We start from the raw sequence: 24,462 nt of genomic DNA on the forward strand, positions 1-24,462 counted from the left end.
GGACCACCTGGGGGAAACAAAGCTTAAAGAAATGTGAGAATCAAGCAGAAACCTGGAAAATGTTAGCCTCAGATCATGCAGGTTGGAAATCTGTGGTGCTGCCAAAGATGTGAATGCAGCAGAGTGTTATCACATAAACATAAAGCCGCAACCCTTGGCAAACGGATAACAATGAGCACACAGCTGTCGCTTCACATTGCAATCTGATCTATGGAATTTCTTTCACAAGTACAGCTGTTAGTCTGTGTGTCCATCAGCTTTGTTTCATAATGACTTGTATTGTTATAGATGCTCCTTAAAGGGGGGGATTGAGAAATGCTGCTAATGTTACAGATCTTGCTTTCCCCCCACAAACAATAATAACTTACATTCCAATAATGCCTTTGAAATGTCAGACCGTCAGACAATGGATACTACGGATACATAGGAACAGGAGGAGGCCATTCGGTCCTTCGAGTCTGTACCGCCATTTAATACGATCATTGACTGGACATTTCAAAGCCTTTGTCACCCGCTTCCCCCATAACCCTTTACTTTATTGTTAATCGGAAGTCTATCAATCTTTGTTTCAAACATACACAATGGGTGGGATTTTCCAGCCGCACTCCGGCTGCACTCACCCCAAGACCGGCAAATCCCGCCCGGAGTCAATACTCCGTGTCCCGCCCTCTACGATTCCCACGTTGGGTAGGATGGGAAAATTCCACCCAAGCTTCCACAGCCCTCCGGGGTCGAGAATTCCAATGATTCAAAACCCTTTGTGTAAAGAAATTTCTCCTCATCTCCGTCCCTCTTATTTTGAAATTGTGGCCCACTGGTTTTAACCTCCTCAACCAAGGGAAACATCTTTCCTGCATCTACCCTGTCTATTCCTTTAAATATCTTGTAGGTTCCAATGAGATCACCTCTCATTCTTTGAAACTCGAGAGATTACAGGCCCAGTTTGCCCAATCTCCCTTCATAAGACAGTCCCACCATCCTGGAACAAGTCAGGTGAACCTCTGTTGCACTCCCCGCTACGGCAGTAATATCCTCTCTGAGGCAAGGGGACCGAAATTGCAGACGGTACTCCAGGTGAGGCCTAACCAAGCTGGTGTACAATTGAAGCAAAACTTCACTATTCCTATACTCAAACCCTCTTGCGATAAAGGCTGACATTTCATTAATCTTTGTAATAGCTAGCCTGCATGTTAGCCTTCAGGTGACTTATGAAAAGTGGTAGCCAGGTCCCTTTGTACGCCTACACTTTCTAATTTCTCACCAGTTAAGAAACAATCTGCACATCTGCTCCTTCTCCCACATTTTTCCACATTATATTCCATCTGCCATGTTCTTGCCCATTCACTAAATCTGTCTAAGTCCTCCTGTAGCCACTTTATATCTTCCTCACAACATTCCCGCCTAGCTTTGTGTCACCCGTGAACTTGGAAATATTACATTTGATCCCCACATCCAAATCATTGATAGATACCGTGAACAGCTGGGGCCCAAGTACTGGCCCTCACAGCACCCCACCAGCCATGGCCTATCAATGTAAGAATGACCCATCTATCCCTGCCCTAACAGGCAATTTTCCTTTGCCTGTTGGCCAATCCTCAATCCATGACAGTGCATTGCCTCCTATCCCAGATACTTTTGTTTTGCTTAATAACCTCCTGTGGGGAACTTCTTTCAAAAGCTTCCTGAAAATCCAAATATACTAATATCCATCGATTCTGCATTACCAATGTTGTCAGTAACATCTTCCAAGTACTCCATCACGTTCGTCAAACAGGATTTCCTATTTGTAAATCCAGGCTGGTTTTGCCCGATCAGATCATGATTACTAAGGAGTGGGATCCTTTGTCTGGTTTGCTTCAGTTGAAAGACTTCATTTTAAGGTATTCCTGCCTCTGTAACTAACTCTGCCAAGCTTCAAAGCTAACTTGGTTACATTTTAAACTCAGCGAGCATCCTGGGATTATCTTAGAAATTGACTACATTCTTTGAAAGTACAATGCAAGGTCAACAGGCTTTCTCACAAGACAGAACAGAAGCTTTCACGGCCACTCAGCTGCCAATTGTTTATGGAGTCAATCTTTATTCTGTTAAGATTTATTCACAAAGTGAGACATTACAAATGGGCACCTCCAAACTCTGCAACCCAGCGTTAGTAAGTCTCTCTGTATATGTGCACAATAAGTGCCTCCCCTCCAAACCTGTAACTTTAATTGAAACAATTACTCACAGCAGAGTTTTAACAGTCGCTTCATTGACGCCAATAACGGGCCGTTCAATCTCCAGATCTCTACGACTATAAAAGGAAAAATAAAGATGCATGTAAGTTGTTACACAAGTCAACACTTGGATCCATATATTCACATAGACTTACACTTTCTGCTCACAAACCCTATTTCCTCTCGTCACAGTTTTTGGTCACGCTTTCTGATTTAATTTTTTTTTTATTCATTCGTGGGACATGGGCATTGCAGGCTGGCCAGCGTTTATTATAGAATCCCTACAGGGTAGCACGGGGTGGCACAGTGGTTAGCACCGCTGCCTCACAGCGCCAGGGACCCGGGTTCGATTCCTGGCTTGGGTCACTGTCTGTGTGGAGTCTGCACGTTCTCCCCGTGTCTGTGTGGGTTTCCTCCGGGTGCTCCGGTTTCCTCCCACAGTCCAAAAGATGTGCTGGTTAGGTGCATTGGCCATGCTAAATTCTCCCTCAGTGTACCCGAACAGGCACCGGAGTGTGGCGACTTGGGGATTTTCACAGTAACTTCATTGTGGTGTTAATGTCAGCCAATAAATAACAATAAATAATTTAAACTTTAAACAGTGCAGCCCATTGAGCCTGCACCAACAACAATCCCACCCAGGCCCTATCTCCATAACCCCTCGTATTTACTCTGCTAATCCCACTAACACTAAGGGGCAATTCAGCATGGCCAATCCACCTAACCTGCACACCTTTGGACGGAGGAAACCGGAGCACCCGGGGGAAACCAACACAGACATGGGGAGAACACGCAGACTTCGGACAGGCAGTGACCCAAGCCAGAATCGAACCCGGGTCCCTGGTGCTGTGAGGCAGCACTGTGTCACCGTACCACCTATCCCTAGCTGCCTTTGACTTTGTAGCGACTGATACAACTAAGGGCAGTTAAGAGTCAAACACATTGCTGTCACATGTAGGCCAGACCAGGTAAGGGCGGCTGATTTCCTTCCCTAAAGGACATTAGTGAACCAGATGGGTTTTTCCGACAATTGACAATGGCCATCAGTAGCTTCTTAATTCCAAATTTTAAAAAAATATAATTCAAATGCCATCATCTGCTGTGGCGGGATTCGAATCCGGGTCCCCTGATCACTAGCTTAGTTTCTGGAGTAGCAGTCTTGCAGTAACACCACTAGGCCATTACCACTGTAAACTGCTACGTCAACATTTCCCCATTCGTTGTCACTATATAAGCAGACTGAATGTCCCATCGTAAAGCCGCCTCTCTCTACCTGTTGTAGGAGTTGACAAAGAGATGCAGATTATCTTGGTTGATATCCTGAGCGATGTGGAGTCGATAGGTCTGGATCAGCTCCAAGTTTGTTTCCAGCTCCTCCTACAGGGGGCAGCAGTTTTGGGAGTGGGAGAAAACACAGAAAATCGGTTAATGTTCGGAAAATGAAACCGTGCCCATCAACGATGTACAAGATGCACAGTCCACTTTCCTGGCCAAGCCTCTTGCTGTTTATGCTGGTCTCCCGGTCTATATTTATTTTTCACTCAACATCGATAAAATGGTCATTACATTAGCTTTTGTGGGATCTTGCTGTGTGCTGTTTGGCTACCAGGTTTCCCATAACACGACAGTCACTACACTTTGAACACAAGAACACACCAGAAATAGAAACTGTTGGTGTGGAGTTTGCACATTCTCCTCGTGTCTGCGTGGGTTTCCTCCGGGTGCTCCAGTTTCCTCCCGCAGTCCAAAGGTGTGCAGGTTAGGTTGATTGGCCATGCTAAAATTGCCTCTTAGTGTCCTGAGATGTGTAGGTTAGAGGGATTAGCGGGTAAATGTGTAGGAATATGGGGGTAGGGCCTGGGTGGGATTGTGGTCGGTGCAGACCCGATGGGCCAGATGGCCTCTTTCTGCACTGTAGGGTTTCTATGATTCTATGAGAAGCAGGAATGGGCCACCAGGTCCTTCACGCCTGCCCCGCCATTCAATACGATCGTGGCTGATATTGTTTTACTCATCCGTGGGACATGGATGTCACTGGCTGGCCAGCATTTATTGCCCATCCCTAGTTGCCCTTGTTTAAAGGGCAGTTGAGAGTCAACCACATTGCTGTGGCTCTGGAATCACACGTAGGCCAGACCAGGTAAGGACGGCAGATTTCCTTCCCTAAAGGACATTAGTGAACCAGATGGGTTTTTTCGACAATCGACAACGGTTTCATGGTCATCAGTAGATTCATAATTCCAGATATTTTTCACTGAATTCAAATCCACCATCTGCCATGGCGGGATTTTAACCTGGGTCTCCAGAACTTTAGCTGTGTTTCTGGATTTATTGTCTAGTGATAATACCACGAGGACATTGCCTTCCCTATGCCGGCCTCAGCTCCTTCTCTGTGCCATTTCCCCCGAGCCCCCTATTCCTCGATCTATCAAATATTTATCCACCTCCACTTTAAATACTTCTAATGATCCAGCCTCCACCACCCATTGGGGCAGAGAATTCCAGAGGTTCACCAGCCTCTGCGAGAAGTAATTTCTACACAGCTCAGTTTTAAATGTTCGGCCCTTTATCTTGTAGCTATGTCGCCTTGTTCAAGACTCTCCCACTGGTGAAAACATTTCACAGAAATCACCGAAACCCTACAGTGCAGAAAGAGACCATTTGGCCCATCGAGTCTGCACCGACCACAATCCCACCCAGGCCCTACCCCCATATCCCTACATATTTACCCGCTAATCCCTCTAACCTACGCATCTCAGGACACTAAGGGGCAATTTTAGCATGGCCAATCAACCTAACCCGCACACCTTTGGACTGTGGGAGGAAACCGGAGCACCCGGAGGAAACCCACGCAGACACGAGGAGAATGTGCAAACTCCACACAGACAGTGACCCAAGCCGGGAATCGAACCCAGGTCCCTGGAGCTGTGAAGCAGCAGTGCTAACCACTGTGCCACCGTGCCGCCATTTACCCTGTCACGCCCGCTCAGGATCTGATATGCTTGAATAAGGTCATCCCTCACTCTTCTAAACTCCAAGCAATACAGACCCAGACTATTTAGTCTCCCTTGATGGGACAACCCTCTCATCCAGGGAGGCATAGTGACACAGTGGTTAGCACTGTTGCCTCACAGCACCAGGGAGGGTTCAATTCTGGCGTTGGGTCACTGTCTGTGTGGAGTTTGCACATTCTCCCCATGTCTGCGTGGGTTTCCTCCGGCTGCTCTGGTTTCTTCCCACAGTCCAAAGATGTGCGGGTTAGGTTGAATGGCCATGCTAAATTGCCCCTTTGTGTCAGGGGGATTAGCAGAGTAAATATGTGGGGTTTACGGGGATAGGGCCTGGGTGGGATTGGTGTTGGTGCAGGCTCGATGGGCCGAATGGTTTCCTTCTGCATTGTAGGGATTCTATGATTTATCCGAGGAATTAGCCTGGTGAATCTCCATTGGATTGTCACCAATGCTACCATATCCTTTTTTAGGTAAGGGGACCAAAACCATAGAGTGTTCCAGGTGTGGCCTCACCAAAACCCCGAACAATTGTAACAAAACCTCCCTATTTTTAAACTCCAACCCCTTTGCAATAAAGGCCAAAATGAAAGTATTTCACTGGGTATTTAGAAAGTGCTTTGGCAAGTCCCAAGATTATAAAAAAGGCACTACATACTCGTGAGTTTTATATTCACTCAGTACTTCATATGGAATCAAAGCAACAGACTCAGAAACAGGATGTGAGTCCCAAAGTATCTAAAGCAGCAGTGAGTTGGTGGAATAGTAAGTTAATTGATGGATGTGGGACTGCAACTAATTCATTATAGCATGAACATTTCATAGAATCCCATAGAATCCTACAGCACAGGAGGCCATTTGGCCCATCGAGTCTGCAACGACCACAATCCCACCCAGGCCTGATACCCGTCACCCCACATATTTACCTTGCTAATCCCCTAACATTAGGGTCAATTTAGCATGGCCAATCAACGTAACCCGCACATCTTTGGACTGTGGAAGGAAACCGGAGCACTCGGAAGAAACCCACCCAGACAAGGGGAGAATGTGCAAAATCAGGCAGTGACCTGAGGCTGGAATTGAACCCAGGTCCTTGGCGCTGTGAAGCAGCAGTGCTAACCACTGTGCTACCGTGCCACCCCAAATATTTGCTGCAATTTTCCTTTCACCCATTCCTCACCAACACTGTACAAGCCTAACTGCCAACATCATGCATGTACTGTTATTATCAAGGGGAGGCTATGGCCTAGTGATGTTATCGCTAGACTATTAATCCAGAAACTCAGCTAATGTTCTGGGGACTCGGGTTCGAATCCCGCCCGGGCAGGTGGTGGAATTTGAATTCAGGAAAAAAAAACTGGAATTAAGAATCTACTGATGACCATGAAACCATTGTCGGGAAAACCCATCTGGTTCACTAATGTCCTTCAGAGAAGGAAATCTGCCATCCTTACCCGGTCTGACCTACATGTGACTCCAGAGCCACAGCAATGTGGGTGACTCTCAACTGCCCTCGGGCAATTGGGGATGGTCAATAAATGCTGGCCCAGCCAGCGATGCCCCAATGAAAAAAAATTAGTTCCTACACTAGTCTTCCCTATGACTTACAGTGGACAAGGCTGTCCATTCAAACAAAAACAAAATACCGTGGATGCTGGAAATCTAAAAACAAGATGGAAAATGCTGGAAACATGTACCAGGCCAGCAGCAGTTCGCAAGCAACAGAGTTAAATGTTTCCGATCAATGTCCTGTCACCACAATCGTTCTAATGAAGGGTCACAGACCCAGAGGCATTAATTGTGTTTCTCTCTCCACAGACGCTGCCTGATGTGCTTCCAGCGTTTTCCAATTTCATTTCAGGCCTTCGTCCAGTGAAATGTTCACAAACCAGACTGCTGAAATTATATAAAGAAAATCAGAACAACAACAGGAGCGAAGATCACTGCAGCTCTCGCTCCTGGGAGAGTCTGTTCAAAAGGGTTTTGTTAGCATTCTCATCAGAAACCTGGTCAATCACACACCATCTGAAAGGCACATTCTGACTCTTTTGACTAAGTCATGATGTGGAGATGCCGGCGTTGGACTGGGGGTAAGCACAGTAAGAAGTCTCACAACACCAGGTTAAAGTCCAACAGGTTCCTACACCTGTTGGACTTTAACCTGGTGTTGTGAGACTTCTTACTCTTTTGACTAACGCAGTTGCAAAGAGAGTACTGCACTGCAGACAGCTACAGGAAACCAGGAGCAACACATTTCCATTGCCCACACAATCATGGGGCCATTTCCAGATTTTAATAGACTGGTTTATAGATACTGAGACCAAATTATCAATTCTCGTGTCTGCAACCTAGCCTCAGATTTCAAATCAGAGACAAAAGGCTGAGCTATAATGTAAAACGCAGGCACATCATTTGCTTTTGTCATTGGAGTTAGTGACAGGGTTACTGTTAATTGCTTAAGTGCCTCTGGGTGGTCTGTCACTTTAACAACAACATAGAATCATTGAATCCCTACAGGGCAGAAGGAGGCCATTCGGCCCATCGAGTCTGCACCGACCACAATCCCACCCAGGCCCTAACCCCATAACGCCATGCATTTACCCTGGCTAGTCCCCCTGACACTAAGGGGCAATTTAGCATGGCCAATCCACCTAACCCGCACATCTTTGGAGTGTGGGAGGAAACCGGAGCACCCGGAGGAAACCCACGCAGACGTGGGGAGAACGTGCAAACTCCACACAGACAGTGACCCAAACTGGAATCAAACCTGGGTCCCTGGCGCTGTGAGGCAGCAGTGCTAACCACTGTGCCACTGAGCCATTTATCTGTTTAAAGTCATAACCACTTTGTTGCCCCTTCCTAAGTGCCCTTCCCTAAAGAACTTCAATGAACCCAGTTGGTTTTGACAACAATCGATGATAGTTTTTATATTCATTTGTGGGACATGGGCATCGCTGGCTGGCCATCCCTAGTTGCCCGAGGGCAGTTAAGGGTCAAGAACATTTTGCTCTGGAGTCACATGTAGACCGGGTAAGGACGGCAGATTTCCTTCCCTAAAGGACATTAGTGAACCAGATGGGTTTTTCCGACAATCGACAATGGTTTCATGGTCGTCAGTAGATTCTTAATTCCAGATATTTTTTGTTGAATTCAAATTCCACCATCTGCCGTGGCGGGATTCGAACCTGGGTCCCCAGAATATTAGCTGAGTTTCTGAATTAATAGTTTAATGATAATAGCACTAGGCCAGCGCCAATCTCTTCATGGTCACCATTACTGAGAAGAGGGGCTGAATTTTTGGGGGTCTTTTTCTCACCATCATACCACCCCCCCCCCCCCCCCCCACACACACACACACACACACACACACACACCCAACCCAACTATTATAAAAGTTGGTTCCAAACTGAATTTTAAAAAATTAAAAGGCCACTCACAGCGATAACACTGCCCATGCCCTTAAATGGGCGGCATGGTGGCACAGTGGTTAGCACTGCTGCCTCAGAGTGTCAGGGACCGAGGTTCAATTCCCAGCTTGGGTCACTGTCTGCGCAGAATCTGCACGTTCTCCCCGTGTCTGCGTGGGTTTCCTCCGGGTGCTCCGGTTTCCTCCCACACTCCAAAGATGTGCGGGGTTAGGTGGATTGCTAAATTGACCCTCGTGTCAGGGGGATTAGCTGGGGTAAATGTGTGGGATTACGGGAATAGGGCCTGGGTGGGATTGTGGTCGGTGCAGACTCGATGGGCCGAATGGCCTCCTTCTGCACTGTATGGATTCTATGACCCATGATTCTATGAACAAGCACAGAGTGGGACTTCTGCCCCTCACTGGGTGGAGGTCCACCCTCGAGAGCTGCCAGTCAATCATGGAATCGCCGCGGTTCCCCGTTTCTCGCTCCTCGGACGCAGCCTGAGCCGCTGATTGTTTTCATTTCAGATTTCCAGCATCCACAGGAATTCTTTTGCTGCCGTGTCAGTGCACAAATCCCTGGTGGTAGTTTGGTGAGGGTGTGTGTGTGTAAACTCCACTCGAGCCTGTGCTCTCGCAAGCACCTCAACCAAAGTGACCTTGAGTCCATTCGTGTGACAGAGGCACCAAAATCTGGTTGAAACAAATACTTTGCCAGAGGGTCTTTAGCCACTCCTCATTAAAGTTAACTCCAGATAAGCGGGCCAGGTTACAGCCATCAACGTCAGCCCTCTCTCCCTCGGCAGAGAACTGTCACGTCTTTCTCAATCCTCAGCAGGACACAGGTAAAATTGGTGCAAATTTCATTCTGTACTTCAGAAGCAGAAAACAGCAAGAGGCACAGAAATCGCAGGCTGGATTTCTGCCAACACCATTGCTGACATTAAACCAGAGCAGACAATACTGAGCGCACTCCCCACTAACCCTACTGGAAACAGTTTTCCGGCATGACTCACGCCCATTAGGAACTGGACCAAAACTAATTTAAATCCTTTAACTTACAAAAGCAGCGTATTGCTGGACTTTTCTAAATCACTGGTTAGGCCTGAATTTGAATCATAGAATCACTACAAAGACAAAGAACCGTACAGCACAGGAACAGGCCCTTCGGCCCTCCAAGCCCACGCCAATCCTGATGCCTCCCTAAACTAAAACCGTGTGCACTTATGGAGTCCGTATCCTTCCATTCCCATCCTATTCATTTATTTGTCTAGATGACCCTTAAATGCCGCTATCGTACCTGCTCCCACCACCCCCCCGGGCAGCGCATTCCGGACATTCACCACCCTCTGTGTAAAAAAACTTGCCTCGCACATCTCCTCTAAACTTTTCCCCACGCACCTTAAACCTATGTCCCCGAGTACGTTACTTTTCTACCCTAGGAAAGAGCATCTGACTATCCACTCTGTCCATGCCACTCATAATCTTGTAAACCTCTGTCAGGTCATCACTCAACCTCCGTTGTTCCAGTGAGAACAAACCGAGTTTATCCAACCTCTCCTCATAGCTAATACCCTCCATACCAGGCAACATCCTGGTAAACCTCTTCTGTACCCTCTCCAAAGCCTCCACATCCTTCTGTTAGTGTGGTGACCAGAATTGTACACAATATTCCAAATGATGCCGAACTAAGGTTCTGTACAGCTGCAGCATGACCTGCCAATTTTTAAGCTCAATGCCCCGACCGATGAAGGCAAGCATGTTGTATGCCTTCTTGACTACCTTATCCACCTGCATTGCCACTTTCAGTGATTGGTGGACATGTATGCCCAGATCTCTCTGCCTGTCAATACTCCTAAGGGTTCTACCATTTACTATATAATTCCTGCATGCATTGGACCTTCTAAAATGCATTACCTCACATTTGTTCGGATTAAACTCCATCTGCCATTTCTCCGCCCAAGTCTCCAACCGGTCCATATCTTGCTGTATCCTCTGACAATCATCTTCACCATTCACAACTCCACCAATTTTTGTGTCGTCGGCAAACTTACTAATCAGACCAGCTACATTTTTTCCCCAAATCATTTATATATACTATGAACAACAAAGGTCCCAGAACTGAACCTTGTGGAACGCCGCTAGTCACAGCCTTTCATTCAGAAAAGCACCCCTCTCTACTGCTACCCTCTGTCTTCCATGCCCAAGCCAGTTCTGTATCCATCTCGCCAGCTCTCTTCTGATCCTGTGTGACTTCACCTTTCATACCAGTCTACCATGAGGTACCTTATCAAAGACTTTACTGAAGTCCATGTATACAACATCCACTGCCTTTCCCTCATCTCTCATCTTTATCATTTCCTTTATTATCATTATTCATTACAGTGCAGAAGGAGGTCATTTGGGGACAGCAGATATCTCAGAAGGCTGGGACGCTGGAGGAAACCACAGAGCAAGGTCACAGAGGGGTCTGAAAACAAGGATGAGAATATTAAAATTTGGATGTTACTCAACTTGTAGCAAATGTAAGTCAGTAAATACGGGGGTGATGGGTGAACTGGATTTGGTGTGAGCAAGGACACGGGAGCAGAGTGTCCTTGCTCACATGGGACCTCACGTTGACGGAGATTAGAATGTGGAAGGCCACCCGAGAATAGCTAAGCTACGGGTAGCAAAGGCGTGAATGAGGGTTTCAGCAATGGATAAGATGAAGTGTGGGTGCAGTCATGCGATGCCGCGGAGGTGAAAATAAGCAGTCTTCATGATCGCGAAGATATCTGGTTGGAAGTTCGCCTCAGGGACAAAAACGATGCCAAAGCTGCGAACAGTTTAGTGTAATCTCAGACGGTTGCTAGGAGAGTGAGAGGAGTTGGTTGCTGGAGAACTGAATTTATGCTGGGGAATTAAAAGAATAGCATCAGTCTTCACAATGCTTAATTGGACAAAATTTCTGCTCATCTAGCACTGGACGTTGGACATAGTGGAGGACACGCCCCTGTCTACATCAATGGGGGCCAAGTAGAAATGGTCGAGAGCTTCAAGTTTTTAGGTGCCCAGATCACCAACAACCTGTCCTGGTCCCTCCATGCCGACACTATGGTTAAGAAAGCCCACCGATGCCTCTACTTTCTCAGAAGACTAGAGAAATTTGGCATGTCAACTACAACTCACCAACTTTTACAGATGCCCCATAGAAAGCATTCTTTGTGGTTGTATCACAGCTTGGTATGGGGCTCCTGCTCTGCCCAAGACTGCAAGAAGCTACAAAGGGTCATGAATGCAGCCCAATCCTTCACGCAAACCAGCCTCCCATCTATTGACTGTCTACACTTCCTGCCTCGGAAAAGTAGCCAGCACAATTAAGGACCCCACACACCCCGGACATTCTCTCTTCCACCTTCTTCCGTTGGGAAAAAGATACAAAAGTCTGAAGTCACGTACCGACCGACTCAAGGACAGCTTCTTCCCTGCTGCTGTCAGACTTTTGAATGGACCTACCTTGCATTAAGCTGATCTTTCTCTGTACCCTAGCTATGACTGTAACACTACATTCTGTACTCTCTCCTTTTCTTCTCTATGAACAGTATGCTTTGCCCGCATAGCGCACAAGAAACAATACTTTTCACTGTATGCTAATACATGTATCAATAATAAATCTGATCAAAAATCACATCAAATCAAAGCAGTCTGAAGTGTAAAGACAGTGGAGGGGTTAGGAGGGGTGCTGGTGACAAAGAGCTGGTTGTGGTCAGTGTCCATTTGTAAGTAGTCTCACAACACCAGGTTAAAGTCCAACAGGTTTATTTGGTAGCACGAGCTTTCGGAGCGCCGCCCCTTCATCAGGTGAGTGCAGGATTTGTTTCACAAACAGGGCATATATAGACACAAACTCAATTACAAGATAATGGTTGGAATGCGAGTCTTAATAGGTAATCAAGTCTTTACAGGTGCAGACAATGTGAGTGGAGAGAGGGTTAAGCACAGGTTAAAGAGATGTGTATTGTCTCAAGCCAGGACAGTTAGTGAGATTTTGCCAGCCCAGGCAAGTCATGGGGGTTACAGATAGTGTGACATGAACCCAAGATCCCGGTTGACGCCGTCCTCATGTGTGCGGAACTTGGCTTCAGTCTCTGCTCGGTGATTTTGCGTTGTCGTGTGTCTTGAAGGCCACCTTGGAGAACGCTTACCCGAAGATCAGGGGCTGAATGCCCGTGACTGTCCATTTGGAAATTAATGCAACATTTTTTGTGACATCGTGTAGATGACAAATAGGAAGGGGCCAGGAACCGATCCTTGGGGGACCCCAGTGGTAACGGTGTGGGAGCAGGAAGAGAAACCAACGCAGGTAATTCTCTGGCAGTAATTGGATTGATAAGAACGGAATCAGGTGAGTGCAGTCCCATCCAACTGGACAACATTGGAGAGACGATGGAGAAAGATACTGCATACAACCATGTAAAAGGCTGAAGACAGGCCAAGAAGAGTGACAAGGCACATTTATCCTTGGCACAGTCATTTATGACTTTGGCAAGAGCTGGGGCAGAAACCCGACTGCTGGTATTCAAATGTGCGGTTCCAGGGAAAGATGGGCACGCATTTGGAAGGTGGCAACATTTTTAAAGCTTATTTATTAGTCACAAGTAAGGCTGACATTAACACTGCAATGAAGTTACTGTGAAAATCCCCTCGTCGCCACACTCCGGCGCCTGTTTGGGTCAATGCATGTTCAGGGACTCTGAAGAGAACAGGGAGGTCGGAGATGGGGCTGTGTTTGCGAGGGTGAACAGGTCAAGGGTTGGTATTTTGAGGAGAAGGGTCGGTGGATGACAGCAGATTTGAAAGTGGTGGGGGAGGGGGAATCATTCACAACACCAGCTAGCACGGGGATGGTGAAGGGAATTGGGTGGTTAGCCGTTTAGTGGGAATGGAGTGGAAGGAGCAGGAGGTCAGTCTCATGGGCAAGATCCCAAAATAGCACAGCGAGTAAATAGCTTCAACTCACGCTGCTGAAGTGGTGAGCCAGCACAATGTCATCCAGGTTGGTTGTCCATCCGGAAAGCTGCAAGAGAATAAGGGGCCGGTTAATCCCTCAAGAATAAAACTGCAGCACCACCGAAAAACCAGAGGCACCAGAACACTCGACTATCGCCAGGTACCAAATATCCCAACGTTATTTGTCCCGATTTTTAAAAAATTCATTCATGGGACATGGACATTGCTGGCTGGCCAGCATTTATTGGCTGTCCCTAGTTGCCCTTGTCCAGAGGACAGTTGTGGCTCTGGAGTCACATGTGGGCCAGACCAGGTAAGGACGGCAGATTTCCTTCTCTAAAGGACATTAGTGAACCAGCAATCCCGTGTCAGACGGGGCTGTGCCCCTCCCACCCGAGTGATTAATCACTGTGCTGCCAAAGAACACAACCAAACAACACGCCAATACACATTGCAAGGGCTAAGGAATTGAAGTTACTGGAATGCAATTAGTGTCGGGGGCGGGAGGGAAATCATACCCCAGCAATTAGTGTTGGGGCTGGGGTGGGGGGGGGGGTGGAATCACACCCCAGCAATTAGTGTCGGGGGTGGGAGGTCATAACCCAGCGAGGACTCTCATTCTGAATGTTTTCAGGAAAGGAGGGTAAAACTTGGCATGTTATTTCTTCACGGAATAAATGAATTAAGGGTGTGGTTCAACGTACCTTTGATGCAGCCCAGTCCATCCAGCCTTTAGCGCACGGGTCAATGTTGATCAGGACAAGTCCCTCCACCAGATTCTGATGATTCAGCTGCACAAAACAAAACAGAACAGGCAGAAGTTTGAGCTCAGATTGTGATTGGACACTGCGCTGTGTCCCGCGGATCAGCTGCGGCTCAGTTGTGAGTTCAAGTCCCATTCCAGTGACAAATGCTACCCAAACACTGCAGTCCCAACACTGTGGGAGGGCTACATTCTTGGAAATGCTATCTCCCAGGTGAGATATTAACTCAATACCTTGTTTCTCCGTGTAGGTGGGAATAATGGTCCCATAGTATAATTATGAAGAATAACAGGAGTGTTCCTCCTCAGATTTAGTGTACAATCAACATTAGGTGGAGTGTGTCACACGTCCGGGTTACTGTGAAGCAGATCGGGAGTGTGAAGCAGGGTCAGGATCATGGTGAAACAGCTTCACCCCCACCCCTCCTTACAGTATAAATCTCATCCTAATTTCCTTGTTTTCAGCTCTGATAAAGGGTCATCCAGACTCGAAACGTTGGTTCTATTCTCCCTCCACAGATGCTGTCAGACCTGCTGAGATTTTCCAGCATTTTCTGTTTTCGTTTCAAAGTAAGTATACCTGTGTTTTGCGAGCTAATTTTTAAAGAGAGGTTTCATAAAATCCCTAGTGCAGAAGGAGGCCATTCGACCCATCGAGCCTGCACTGACAACAATCCCACCCAGACCCTATCTCCGCAACCCCAAGTATTTACCCTACTAATCCGCCTGACACAAAGGGGCAATTTAGCAAGGCCAATCCACCTAACCCGCACATCTTTGGACTGTGGGAGGAAACCGGAGCACCCGGAGGAAACCCACGCAGACACGGGGAGAACGTGCAGACTCCACACAGGCAGTGACGCAAGCCGGGAATTGAACCTGGGTCCCTGGCACAGTGCTAGGGACTGTGCCAGGGACCCGGGAATTGAACCTGGGTCCCTGGCACAGTGCTAACCACTGTGCTAGTTTTGAGTCGATAAGAGGAATATTGCTTGATTGGAACTCAGAGATAGGTTAGCAGTTAAGAATTGCATCTTGTCATGTTTAAGTATTGTTTAACTGTTAAATGTTAAGCTAGTTCATTTGTTATAATTAAGCTGTGTTGTTAAATAAAGTTTGTTCTGATCAAAGCTTCCTAGTTTGTCAGTAGAATCACGCCTGGATTGAAACATCTTATCCTCACGCTAATGCCAAAATAGAAATTGTTGGGGTCTAGTCTGGCTTCAGAACATACCTTGGGGTTTCTGATCTGGTACCCTAACAAATGTCTCTGAATGTAAAGGCAATCCTCTCATTTGGATCACTGATTAAAAGGAATGCAAACACTGTTAGTTAAAAGGAAGATGGAAAGATTAATAGCAAATTTGGAACAACATCATGGGGGTGGTCAGTTGATCCCTACCTGATTTTTAAAATATATATACAATATGATGAACAACTCAAGACATTTCAGTAGCTCTTTCAAGTGCCACCTGCTGGCCAGAGCCTGAAATTGCCTCGTTACATCCAACTGTTTACATAGAGGATCCCCTTTACACAACCATTTTCAGTGTTAAACATTGGCATAAAAGTGCAACCAAAAATTGTGGAAACCAGACAGAAATTGTTTGCCCGATCAGGAGAAATTCAATGCATCCTTTCCAGATGTATGACAGCTTGGTATGGCTTCTGCTCTGTTCAAGACCTCAAGGGCGGCACGGTAGCAAAGTATTAGCACTGCTGCCTCTCAGCACCAGGGACCCGGGTTCAATTCCCAGCTTGGATCACCGTCAGTGTGGGGTTTACACCTTCTCCCCGTGTCTGCGTGGGTTCCCTCCGGGTGCTCCGGTTTCCTCTCACAGTCCAAAGATGTGCGGGTTAGGTGAATTGGCCGTGCTAAATTGCCCCTTAGTGTCAGGGGGATTAGCAGGGTAAATATGTGGGGTTACAGAGATAGGTGGTAGATGTGGTCGGTGCAGACACGATGGGCCGAATGGCCTCCTTCTGCACTGTAGGGATTCTATGATTCAATTACGTTTTTGGATACTCACTGCAAACTTGGTGAGGATATAAGCCCCAGCCCCAACTCCGATTCCAATCACATTCTGTACGCTGCAAAACAATCAGATAAAAATCATTATACGCAGTCGCTCATCAAGGTAAATACAGTGGATGATTATGTATGGATAAAAATGGTTCGATTAAGCAGACGCAGCATGGATTCATGAGGGGAAAGTTGTGCTTGACGAACGTGTTGGATTTTTATGAAGATGTGACTAGTGCGGTTGACGGAGGGGAACCGGTGGATGCAGTGTTTTTGGATTTCCAAAAGGCGTTTGATAAGGTGCCTCACAAAAGGTTGCTGAAGAAGATTGGGTCACACGGAGTTGGGGGTAGGGTGTTAGCGTGGATTGGGGATTGGCTATCCGACAGGAAGCAGAGAGTTGGAATAAATGGGTGCTTTTCTGGTTGGCGGATGGTAACTAGTGGCGTGCCGCAGGGATCGGTACTGGGGCCTCAACTATTTACCATTTATATAGACGATCTGGAGGAGGGGACTGAGTGTAGGGTAACAAAGTTTGCAGACGACACAAAGATAAGTGGAAAAGTGAATCATGTGGAGGGCGTAGAAGGTCTGCAGAGAGATCTGGACAGGCTGCGTGAGTGGGCGAGGATCTGGCAGATGGAGTATAACGTTGACAAATGCGAGGTTATTCACTTTGGAGGAAATAATAGCAAATTGGATTATTATCTAAATGGAAAAAAAATACAACATGCTACTGGGCAAAGGGACCTGAGGGTCCTTGTGCATGAGACGCAAAAACCCAGTCTGCAGGTGCAACAGGTGATCAAGAAGGCAAATGGGATGTTGGCCTATATCGCAAGGGGGATAGAATATAAAAGCAGAGATGTCTTGCTGCATCTTTACAGGGCATTGGTGAGGCCGCAGCTGGAATACTGTGTGCAGTATTGGTCCCCTTATTTGTGGAAGGATATATTGGCCTTGGAGGGAGTGCAGAGAAGGTTCACCAGGTTGATACCAGGGATGTGGGATGTTGATTATGAGGAGAGACTGAGCAGATTGGGTTAGTACTCGTTGGAATTTAGAAGGCTGAGGGGGGGATCTTATAGAGACCTATAAGATAATGAAGGGGCTGGATAGGGTAGAGGTGGAGAGATTTTTTCCACTTAGAAAGGAAGCTAGAACTAGAGGGCACAGCCTCAAAATAAAGGAGGGTCAGTTTAGGACAGAGTTGAGGAGGAACGTCTTCTCTCAGAGGGTGGTGAATCTCTGGAATTCTCTGCCCACTGAAGTGGTGGAGGCTACCTCGTTGAATATGTTTAAATCATGGATAGATGGATTCCTGATCGGTAAGGGAATTAGGGGTTATAGGGATCAGGCGGGTAAGTGGAACTGATCCACTTCAGATCAGCCATGATCTTATTGAATGGCGGGGCAGGCTCGAGGGGCTAGATGGCCTACTCCTGCTCCTATTTCTTATGTTCTTATCTTCTTATGTAATTGCTGGGCTAAGAGGGAGAGAGAGGAGAAAATTGGGATTTACTCCGAGCTCGTACATGCAACCAACTCACTTTAAATGGGCTAACACTGTAGGCAGCATATCAGCCAGCTCATCCATGGTTGGGTACTGGTAGCTGCAAAACCAAAAGACAAGTCAGCAAATGTTCCATAGAAAGCATCCTTTCTAGCTGTATCACAGCTTGGTATGGCTCCTGCTCTGCCCAAGACCAGGTGAAACATAGCCCAGTCCCATCACGCAAACCAGCCTCCCATCCGTTGACTCTGTCTACACTTCCCGTTGCCTCGGCAAAACAGCCAGCATAATTAAGGGCTCCACGCACCCCGGACATTCTCTCTTCCACCTCCTTCCATCGGGAAAAAGATACAAAAGTCTGAGGTCACGTACCAACCAACTCAAGAACAGCTTCTTCTCTGCTGCCATCAGACTTTTGAATGGACCTACCTCGCATTAAGTTGATCTTTCTCTACACCCTAGCTATGACCGTAACACTGCATTCTGCACTCTCTCCTTTCCTTCTCTATGAACGGTATGCTTTGCCTGTATAGCACGCAAGAAACAATGCTTTTCACTGTAGACTAATGCATGTGACAATAAATCAAATCAAATCAGACTTTTGAATGGACTTACCTTGCATTAAGTTGATCTTTCCCTACACCCTAGCTATGACTATAACACTATATTCTGCACTCTCTCCTTTCCTTCTCTATGAACGGTATACTTTGTACAGCGCATGAGAAACAATACTTTTCACTGTATGCCAATACATGTGACAATAATAAATCAAATCAGACTCATTACTCTCCCTATCTGCAGATTTTCTGCAGCCCAGCATCCTACACATTTCTACAACAGCTTCCCAAGAGTTAAGCTATGAGTAACAATCCCAAAGGTGACTTTAGCGATACCAGAACCATTTGTCCTACTTAATGGATGGGTAAATGGGTGGTGGTATTATGTTGCACCAGGACAGTTCAGGATTGGCTTGTCTGAGCAGTTGACCCATTCCCTTGTTTCCTATGATGTGGAGATGCCGGCGTTGGACTGGGGTGGGTACAGTAAGAAGTCTCACAACACCAGGTTAAAGTCCAACAGGTTTATTTGGAATCACGAGCTTTCGGAGCGCTGCTCTCCTTCATCAGGTGAGTGGAGAGGTGGGTCCACAAAGACGGCATATATAGACAGAGACACAATTGCAGGATAATGGTTGGAATTCTAGCAATTGTGTCTCTGTCTATATATGCCGTGTTTGAGAACCACCTCTCCACTCACCTGGTGAAGGAGCAGCGCTCCGAAAGCTCGTGATTCCAAATAAACCTGTTGAACTTTAACCTGGTGCTGTGAGACTTGTTACTGTGCCCACCCCAGTCCAATGCCGGCATCTCCACACCCTGGAGGAAACAGAGGCGGGGTGGGGGGAGGGCGGAGGGGGGGGTCGGTGGTTGTGAACATTCCTTTATATTTCCTATAAATTAGCAGGCGGCACGGTGCCACAGCGGTTAGCACTGCTGCCTCACAGCTCCAGGGACCTGGGTTCGATTCCAGCCTTGGGTGACTGTCTGTGTAGAGTTTGCACATTCTCCCCGTGTCTGCGTGGGTTTCCTCCGGATGTTCCGGTTTTCTCCCACACTCCAAAGATGTGCAGGTTAGATGGATTGGCCATGTTAAATTGACCCCATTGTCAGGGTGATTAGCACGGTAAATACATGGGGTTACGTTGATAGGGCCTGGGTGGGACTGTTGTCGGTGCAGGCTCGATGGGCCGAATGTCTTCTTCCTGCATTGTATGGATTCTATGAAATCCATTGTTTCTCTGAATATCCTATTCCTGATTCTTGAAGCACATTCTGCAAAGGAAAAAGCTAGGAGCCACCATTTAGCTGCCCAGATTTGTTGACATTCCTCTGGCATCGGCCCGAGCGAGGGCGTAAAATCCCGCCCAAGGCCAACGGTGATTTCTGTTCTGGGAACCTCGTCCACCCTGGAAACGGTGGAAGGCTTTCGGCCTGGTTCTCTCACTGACAATAGCCAATAAGGAAATTAACCCAGGACGGGTTATCTTCACAGAAAACCGGGACAGTTGAGTGTGGGTGGATGCCAGGCCACTTGCAGGTTGTGGTCTCTCTTGGTATGGAGGGTGAGGTAGAGGATGGGGGGAAAGAGGGAAAATGAGAGAGGAGATTCGTACCCAATAAATCACCAGCTGCAAGGGCACTGGCAATGACCTACAAGGAGGCTGAGAAGGCAGAGGGGCAAAGGGGGTAAACATCTTCCAAGGAAGAGGTATTTGCTAATTATGGCTATTAAGTAAGGGATGTGAAACCGGGATGGTTAGATAGAGTAAAGATTTGTTGATCTGACTGAATGGCAGAACAGGCTCAAGGAGCTGAATGGCCCACTCATGTTCATCTGCACCCAAAGAATTAATCCAAATACTCCTGTAGGATCGGCTTGGTAACAGTATATATGAGCAAACACATCAGGAGTAGGAGTAGGGAGGCCATTCTGCCTCATGAACCCATCCACCATTTGATAAGATCATGGTTGATCTGATTGTGGCCTCAATTCAACTTTCCTATCATAGAATCCCTATAGTGTAGGAGGCCACCATTCGGCCCATCGAGCCTGTACCAACAACAATCCCACTCAGGCCCTAACTCTGTAACCCCACGTATTTACTCTGCTAGACCCCCCCCTGACACTAATGGGTAATTTAGCACGGCCAGTCCACCTAACTGTCAACTTGACTCGCTTGTCCATCAAGAATCGATCCTGACGACAAGCCATGTGACAAAACACTATACAAGGTGCAGAAACCTCTCACCCGGTAGGGAAAGGTGGAGCCCCTTCTTGGTGTCCAGGGGCGTCCACGTGGCACACGGCGAAGTGGTGCGTGATTTCCTGCATGTCCTCATAGTTAAACAACGTGTTGAAGCAAGATTTGTCTGTGGGGAAAATGACAAAAGGGTCAGTGGGGACACGGTGCGAGAAACCAACTGCAACACGCGTGACATAATTTTCATTCTCTGGCACGGAACTTCCAACACAGAAATCGCCCACTGACCAACTGGTCAATGCCAGTGTTTACGCTTCACACAAACCTCCCCCTAACTTTAATAAAAGCAAATTTCTGCGGATACTGGAATCTGAAACCAAAAGGGAAAACGCTGGAAAATCTCAGCAGGTCTGGCAGCATCTGTAAGGAGAGAAAAGAGCTGACGTTTCGAGTCCAGATGACCCCGAGTCATAGCTCGACAGAGGGCGGCACGGTAGCACAGTGGTTAGCACTGCTGCTTCACAGCTCCAGGGTCCCGGGTTCGATTCCCGGCTCGGGTCACTGTCTGTGTGGAGTTTGCACATTCTCCTCGTGTCTGCGTGGGTTTCCTCCGGGTGCTCCGGTTTCCCCCCACAGTCCAAAAGATGTGCGGGTTAGGTTGATTGGCCAGGTTAAAAATAAATTGCCCCTTAAGAGTTCTGAGATGCGTAGGTTAGCGGGATTAGCGGGTAAATATGTGGGGGTAGGGCCTGAGTGGGATTGTGGTCGGTGCAGACTCGATGGGCCGAATGGCCTCCTTCTGCACTGTAGGATTTCTATGATTTTTCTCTTTTGGTCCACCTGACTTTATTTCTTCTGAACCCGTTAACACGACTTTCCATTCCTGAAATTCCGTCATATCTCATAACTTTCCCATATTCTGAGGCTGTGTCCTCTGGTTCTAACCGCCTCCCTACCCCCACAGCCAGTGGAAACATTCTTCCCACATCTACCCTCTTGAGCCCTGTGAGAATTTTGGATGTTCGAACAAAGGTGGTGGCGTAATGGCATTGTCACTGGACTATTAACCCAGAGAAGTACTCTTGGGGACCTGGATTCGAATCTCACCACAGCAGAAGGTGAAATCTGAATTTAACATAATGGCAACCATGAAACCTCCTCTGACAAAGGGTCATCCAGGCTTGAAACGTTGGCTCTATTCTCTCTCCGCAGATGCTGTCAGACCTGCTGAGATTTTCCAGCATTTTCTGCTTTCGTTTCATGAAACCATTGTCGATTGTCATAAAAACCCATCTGGTTCACTAATGGGAAGGAAATCTGTCGTCCTTACCCGGCCTGGCCTACATGAGATTCCAGGCCCACAGAAGTGTGGTTGACACATTAAAAAAAAGCCCTCTGAAATGGCCGAGCAAGCCACTCAGTTCGAAGGGCAATTAGGGGTGGGCATTAAAGTTAAAGTTTATTTATTAGTCACAAGTAAAGTTTACATTAACACTGCAATGCAGTTACTGTGAAATTCCCCTAGTCGCCACACTCCGGCGCCTGTTCGGGTCAATGCACCCTAACCAGCACGTCTTTCGGACTGTGGGAGGAAACCGGAGCACCCGGAGGAAACTCACGCAGACACGGGGAGAACGTGCAAACTCCGCACAGACAGTGACCCGAGCTGGGAATCGAACCCGGGTCCCTGGCGCTGTGAAGCAGCAGTGCTAACCACTGCGCTACCGTGCCGTCCCACATCTCGTGAAAGAATTGAAAAAAAAGCTCGAATGAGATCACCTCTCATTCTTTGAACTCCAAGGAATAAAGGCCCAACCTATTTAACCTTTCCTCATTGGACAATCCCCCTATCCCAGGAATTAGCTTTGTGGATCTTTGATGCACTCTCTCTCTATGACAAGTATATCGTTCCTCAGACAAAGAGACCAATACCGCACACAATACTCCAGGTGCGGTCTCTCCGAGGCTCTGTATAATTGCTATAAAGCATCATCACCCCTATACTCAAATCCTCTCGTAAGGATTGGCCGTACCCATTTGCCTTCTCATTTGATCTCTGTGTTGCTGACACTTTCCCAAGAGCGAGTTCCTGACTTCCGCCATGTTGTAAAGGGATGGGGGTAAAGGTCAGCTACTTCAGCTCGGGTCAAAGTAGTAAACTGCAAAGAGTTTGAGCCCATGTTACCGCACAATCTGAGAACAGTCTGCTCACCCCCACCCTCAGACTGACCAGAGAATGACGCACGCAGTTCCCTCAAGGGGAAACATTAAAAAGGCAAGGACTTACGGTTGAGGCCTATATCGTGGTAGGTCAAGATGACGGGTCTGTTCCCCTTCGGGGTGCCCCGCATGGTAACATGCAGCACACCTTGCTCCGTTTCAATGTCATGTTCCTGTAGGCAGAGAGAACACAAAGTCACACCTTGCTTTTTCTTTCTGAAGCCCCGACACCACAGAACAATCTCTGCCAAGAATCAGCCGAGAACGATACAAAGAAAGAGGTCATTCGGCCCAAGCTTGCCTGTGACAGCACTTTGCTTATTTATTACGGGAGGTGATGGCCTAGTGGTATCATCACGAGACTATTAATCCAGAAACTCAGCTAATGTTCTGGGGACCCAGGTTCGAATCCCACTCCAGGCAGGTCAGAGAGTCATAGAGGTTTACAGAATGGAAACAGACCCTTCGGCCCAACTTGTCCATACCGCCCTTTTTTTTTAACCCCTAGGCGAGGTGGTGAAATTTGAATTCAAGAAAAAAAAAAATCTGGAATGAAGAATCCACTGATGACCGTGAAACCGTTGTCGATTGTCGGAAAAATCCATCTGGTTTACTACTGTCCGTTAGGGAAGGAAATCTGCTGTCCTTACCTGGTCTGGCCGTCACGCAACTCCAGACCCACAGCAATGTGGTTGACTACCAACTGCCCTCCAAGGGCAACTAGGGATGGGCAATAAATGCTGGGCCAGCCAGCGATGCCCATGCACCACGAATGAAAAAGAAAGTTAGGGTCACAAGTAGGCTTACATTAACACCACAATGAAGTTACTGTGAAAATCCCCCAGTCGCCACACTCCGGCGCCTGTTCGGATACACTGAGGGAGAATTTAGCATGGCCAATGCACCTAACCAGCACATCTTTTGGACTGTGGGAGGAAACCGGAGTGCCCGGAGGAAACCCACGCAGACACGGGGAGAAGGTGTAAACTCCACACTGACAGTGACCCAAGCCGGGAAACGAACCCAGGTCCCAGGCGCTGTGAGGCAGCAGTGCTAACCACTGTGCCACCGTGCCCCCCACTTTGAGGGAGCTATCCAATTAGTCCCACTCCAATTCTTGTTCTCCATATTATATCCCCACACAATTTTCCTTTTCAATTAGTTATCCTTTCAAAAGTTGCTGCTGAATCTGCTTCAAGCTCTCTTAATGGCAGTGCATTCCTGATGATCATAATTTACTGTGTGAAAAAAAATAATCATTTGCTTCTAGTTCTTTACCTTAAATCAGTGCCAGCTGGTTACCGGCCACCCTACCACTGGAAAGAAGTTTCTGCTTACTCTTGTCAAAGCCTTTCATGATTTTGAACACCTCTGTCAACTCTCCCCTTAACCTTCTCTAACTCCAGTCACTCACAGTAACTCAAGTCCCACCTCCCCATGTCCCATCCGAGTAAAATCTCCTCCACATCCTCTCCAGGTTCTTCCGAGACTAAGCTGACCTGTTTGTCTTTGCTGCTGCTGCTCCGAATTAGATTGTTAGAAATCACACAGGAGGTA

The 24,462-nt window shown here is 47.4% G+C and overlaps 1 protein-coding gene across 1 annotated transcript in view; it reads right to left on the reverse strand.

Annotated features, from left to right (window-relative positions):
* LOC144489236 (protein NDRG3-like) overlaps nucleotides 1-23,078 on the reverse strand; it is a 40,524-nt gene extending 17,446 nt beyond the window's left edge. Inside the window, exons 1-8 of the mRNA XM_078207081.1 lie at nucleotides 22,973-23,078; nucleotides 20,734-20,854; nucleotides 17,962-18,024; nucleotides 16,419-16,479; nucleotides 14,330-14,416; nucleotides 13,636-13,692; nucleotides 3,490-3,593; nucleotides 2,228-2,293 (exon numbers count right to left, since the gene is read on the reverse strand). Coding sequence (XP_078063207.1) covers nucleotides 2,228-2,293; nucleotides 3,490-3,593; nucleotides 13,636-13,692; nucleotides 14,330-14,416; nucleotides 16,419-16,479; nucleotides 17,962-18,024; nucleotides 20,734-20,854; nucleotides 22,973-23,036 — 623 coding nt within the window. The 5' untranslated portion in view covers nucleotides 23,037-23,078. The remainder of the gene's footprint in view (nucleotides 1-2,227; nucleotides 2,294-3,489; nucleotides 3,594-13,635; nucleotides 13,693-14,329; nucleotides 14,417-16,418; nucleotides 16,480-17,961; nucleotides 18,025-20,733; nucleotides 20,855-22,972) is intronic.
* Between the last annotated feature and the right edge of the window lie 1,384 nt (nucleotides 23,079-24,462).

Source organism: Mustelus asterias, unplaced genomic scaffold, assembly GCF_964213995.1.
Source record: "Mustelus asterias unplaced genomic scaffold, sMusAst1.hap1.1 HAP1_SCAFFOLD_2038, whole genome shotgun sequence".
NCBI classification, from domain to species: Eukaryota; Metazoa; Chordata; class Chondrichthyes; order Carcharhiniformes; family Triakidae; genus Mustelus; species Mustelus asterias.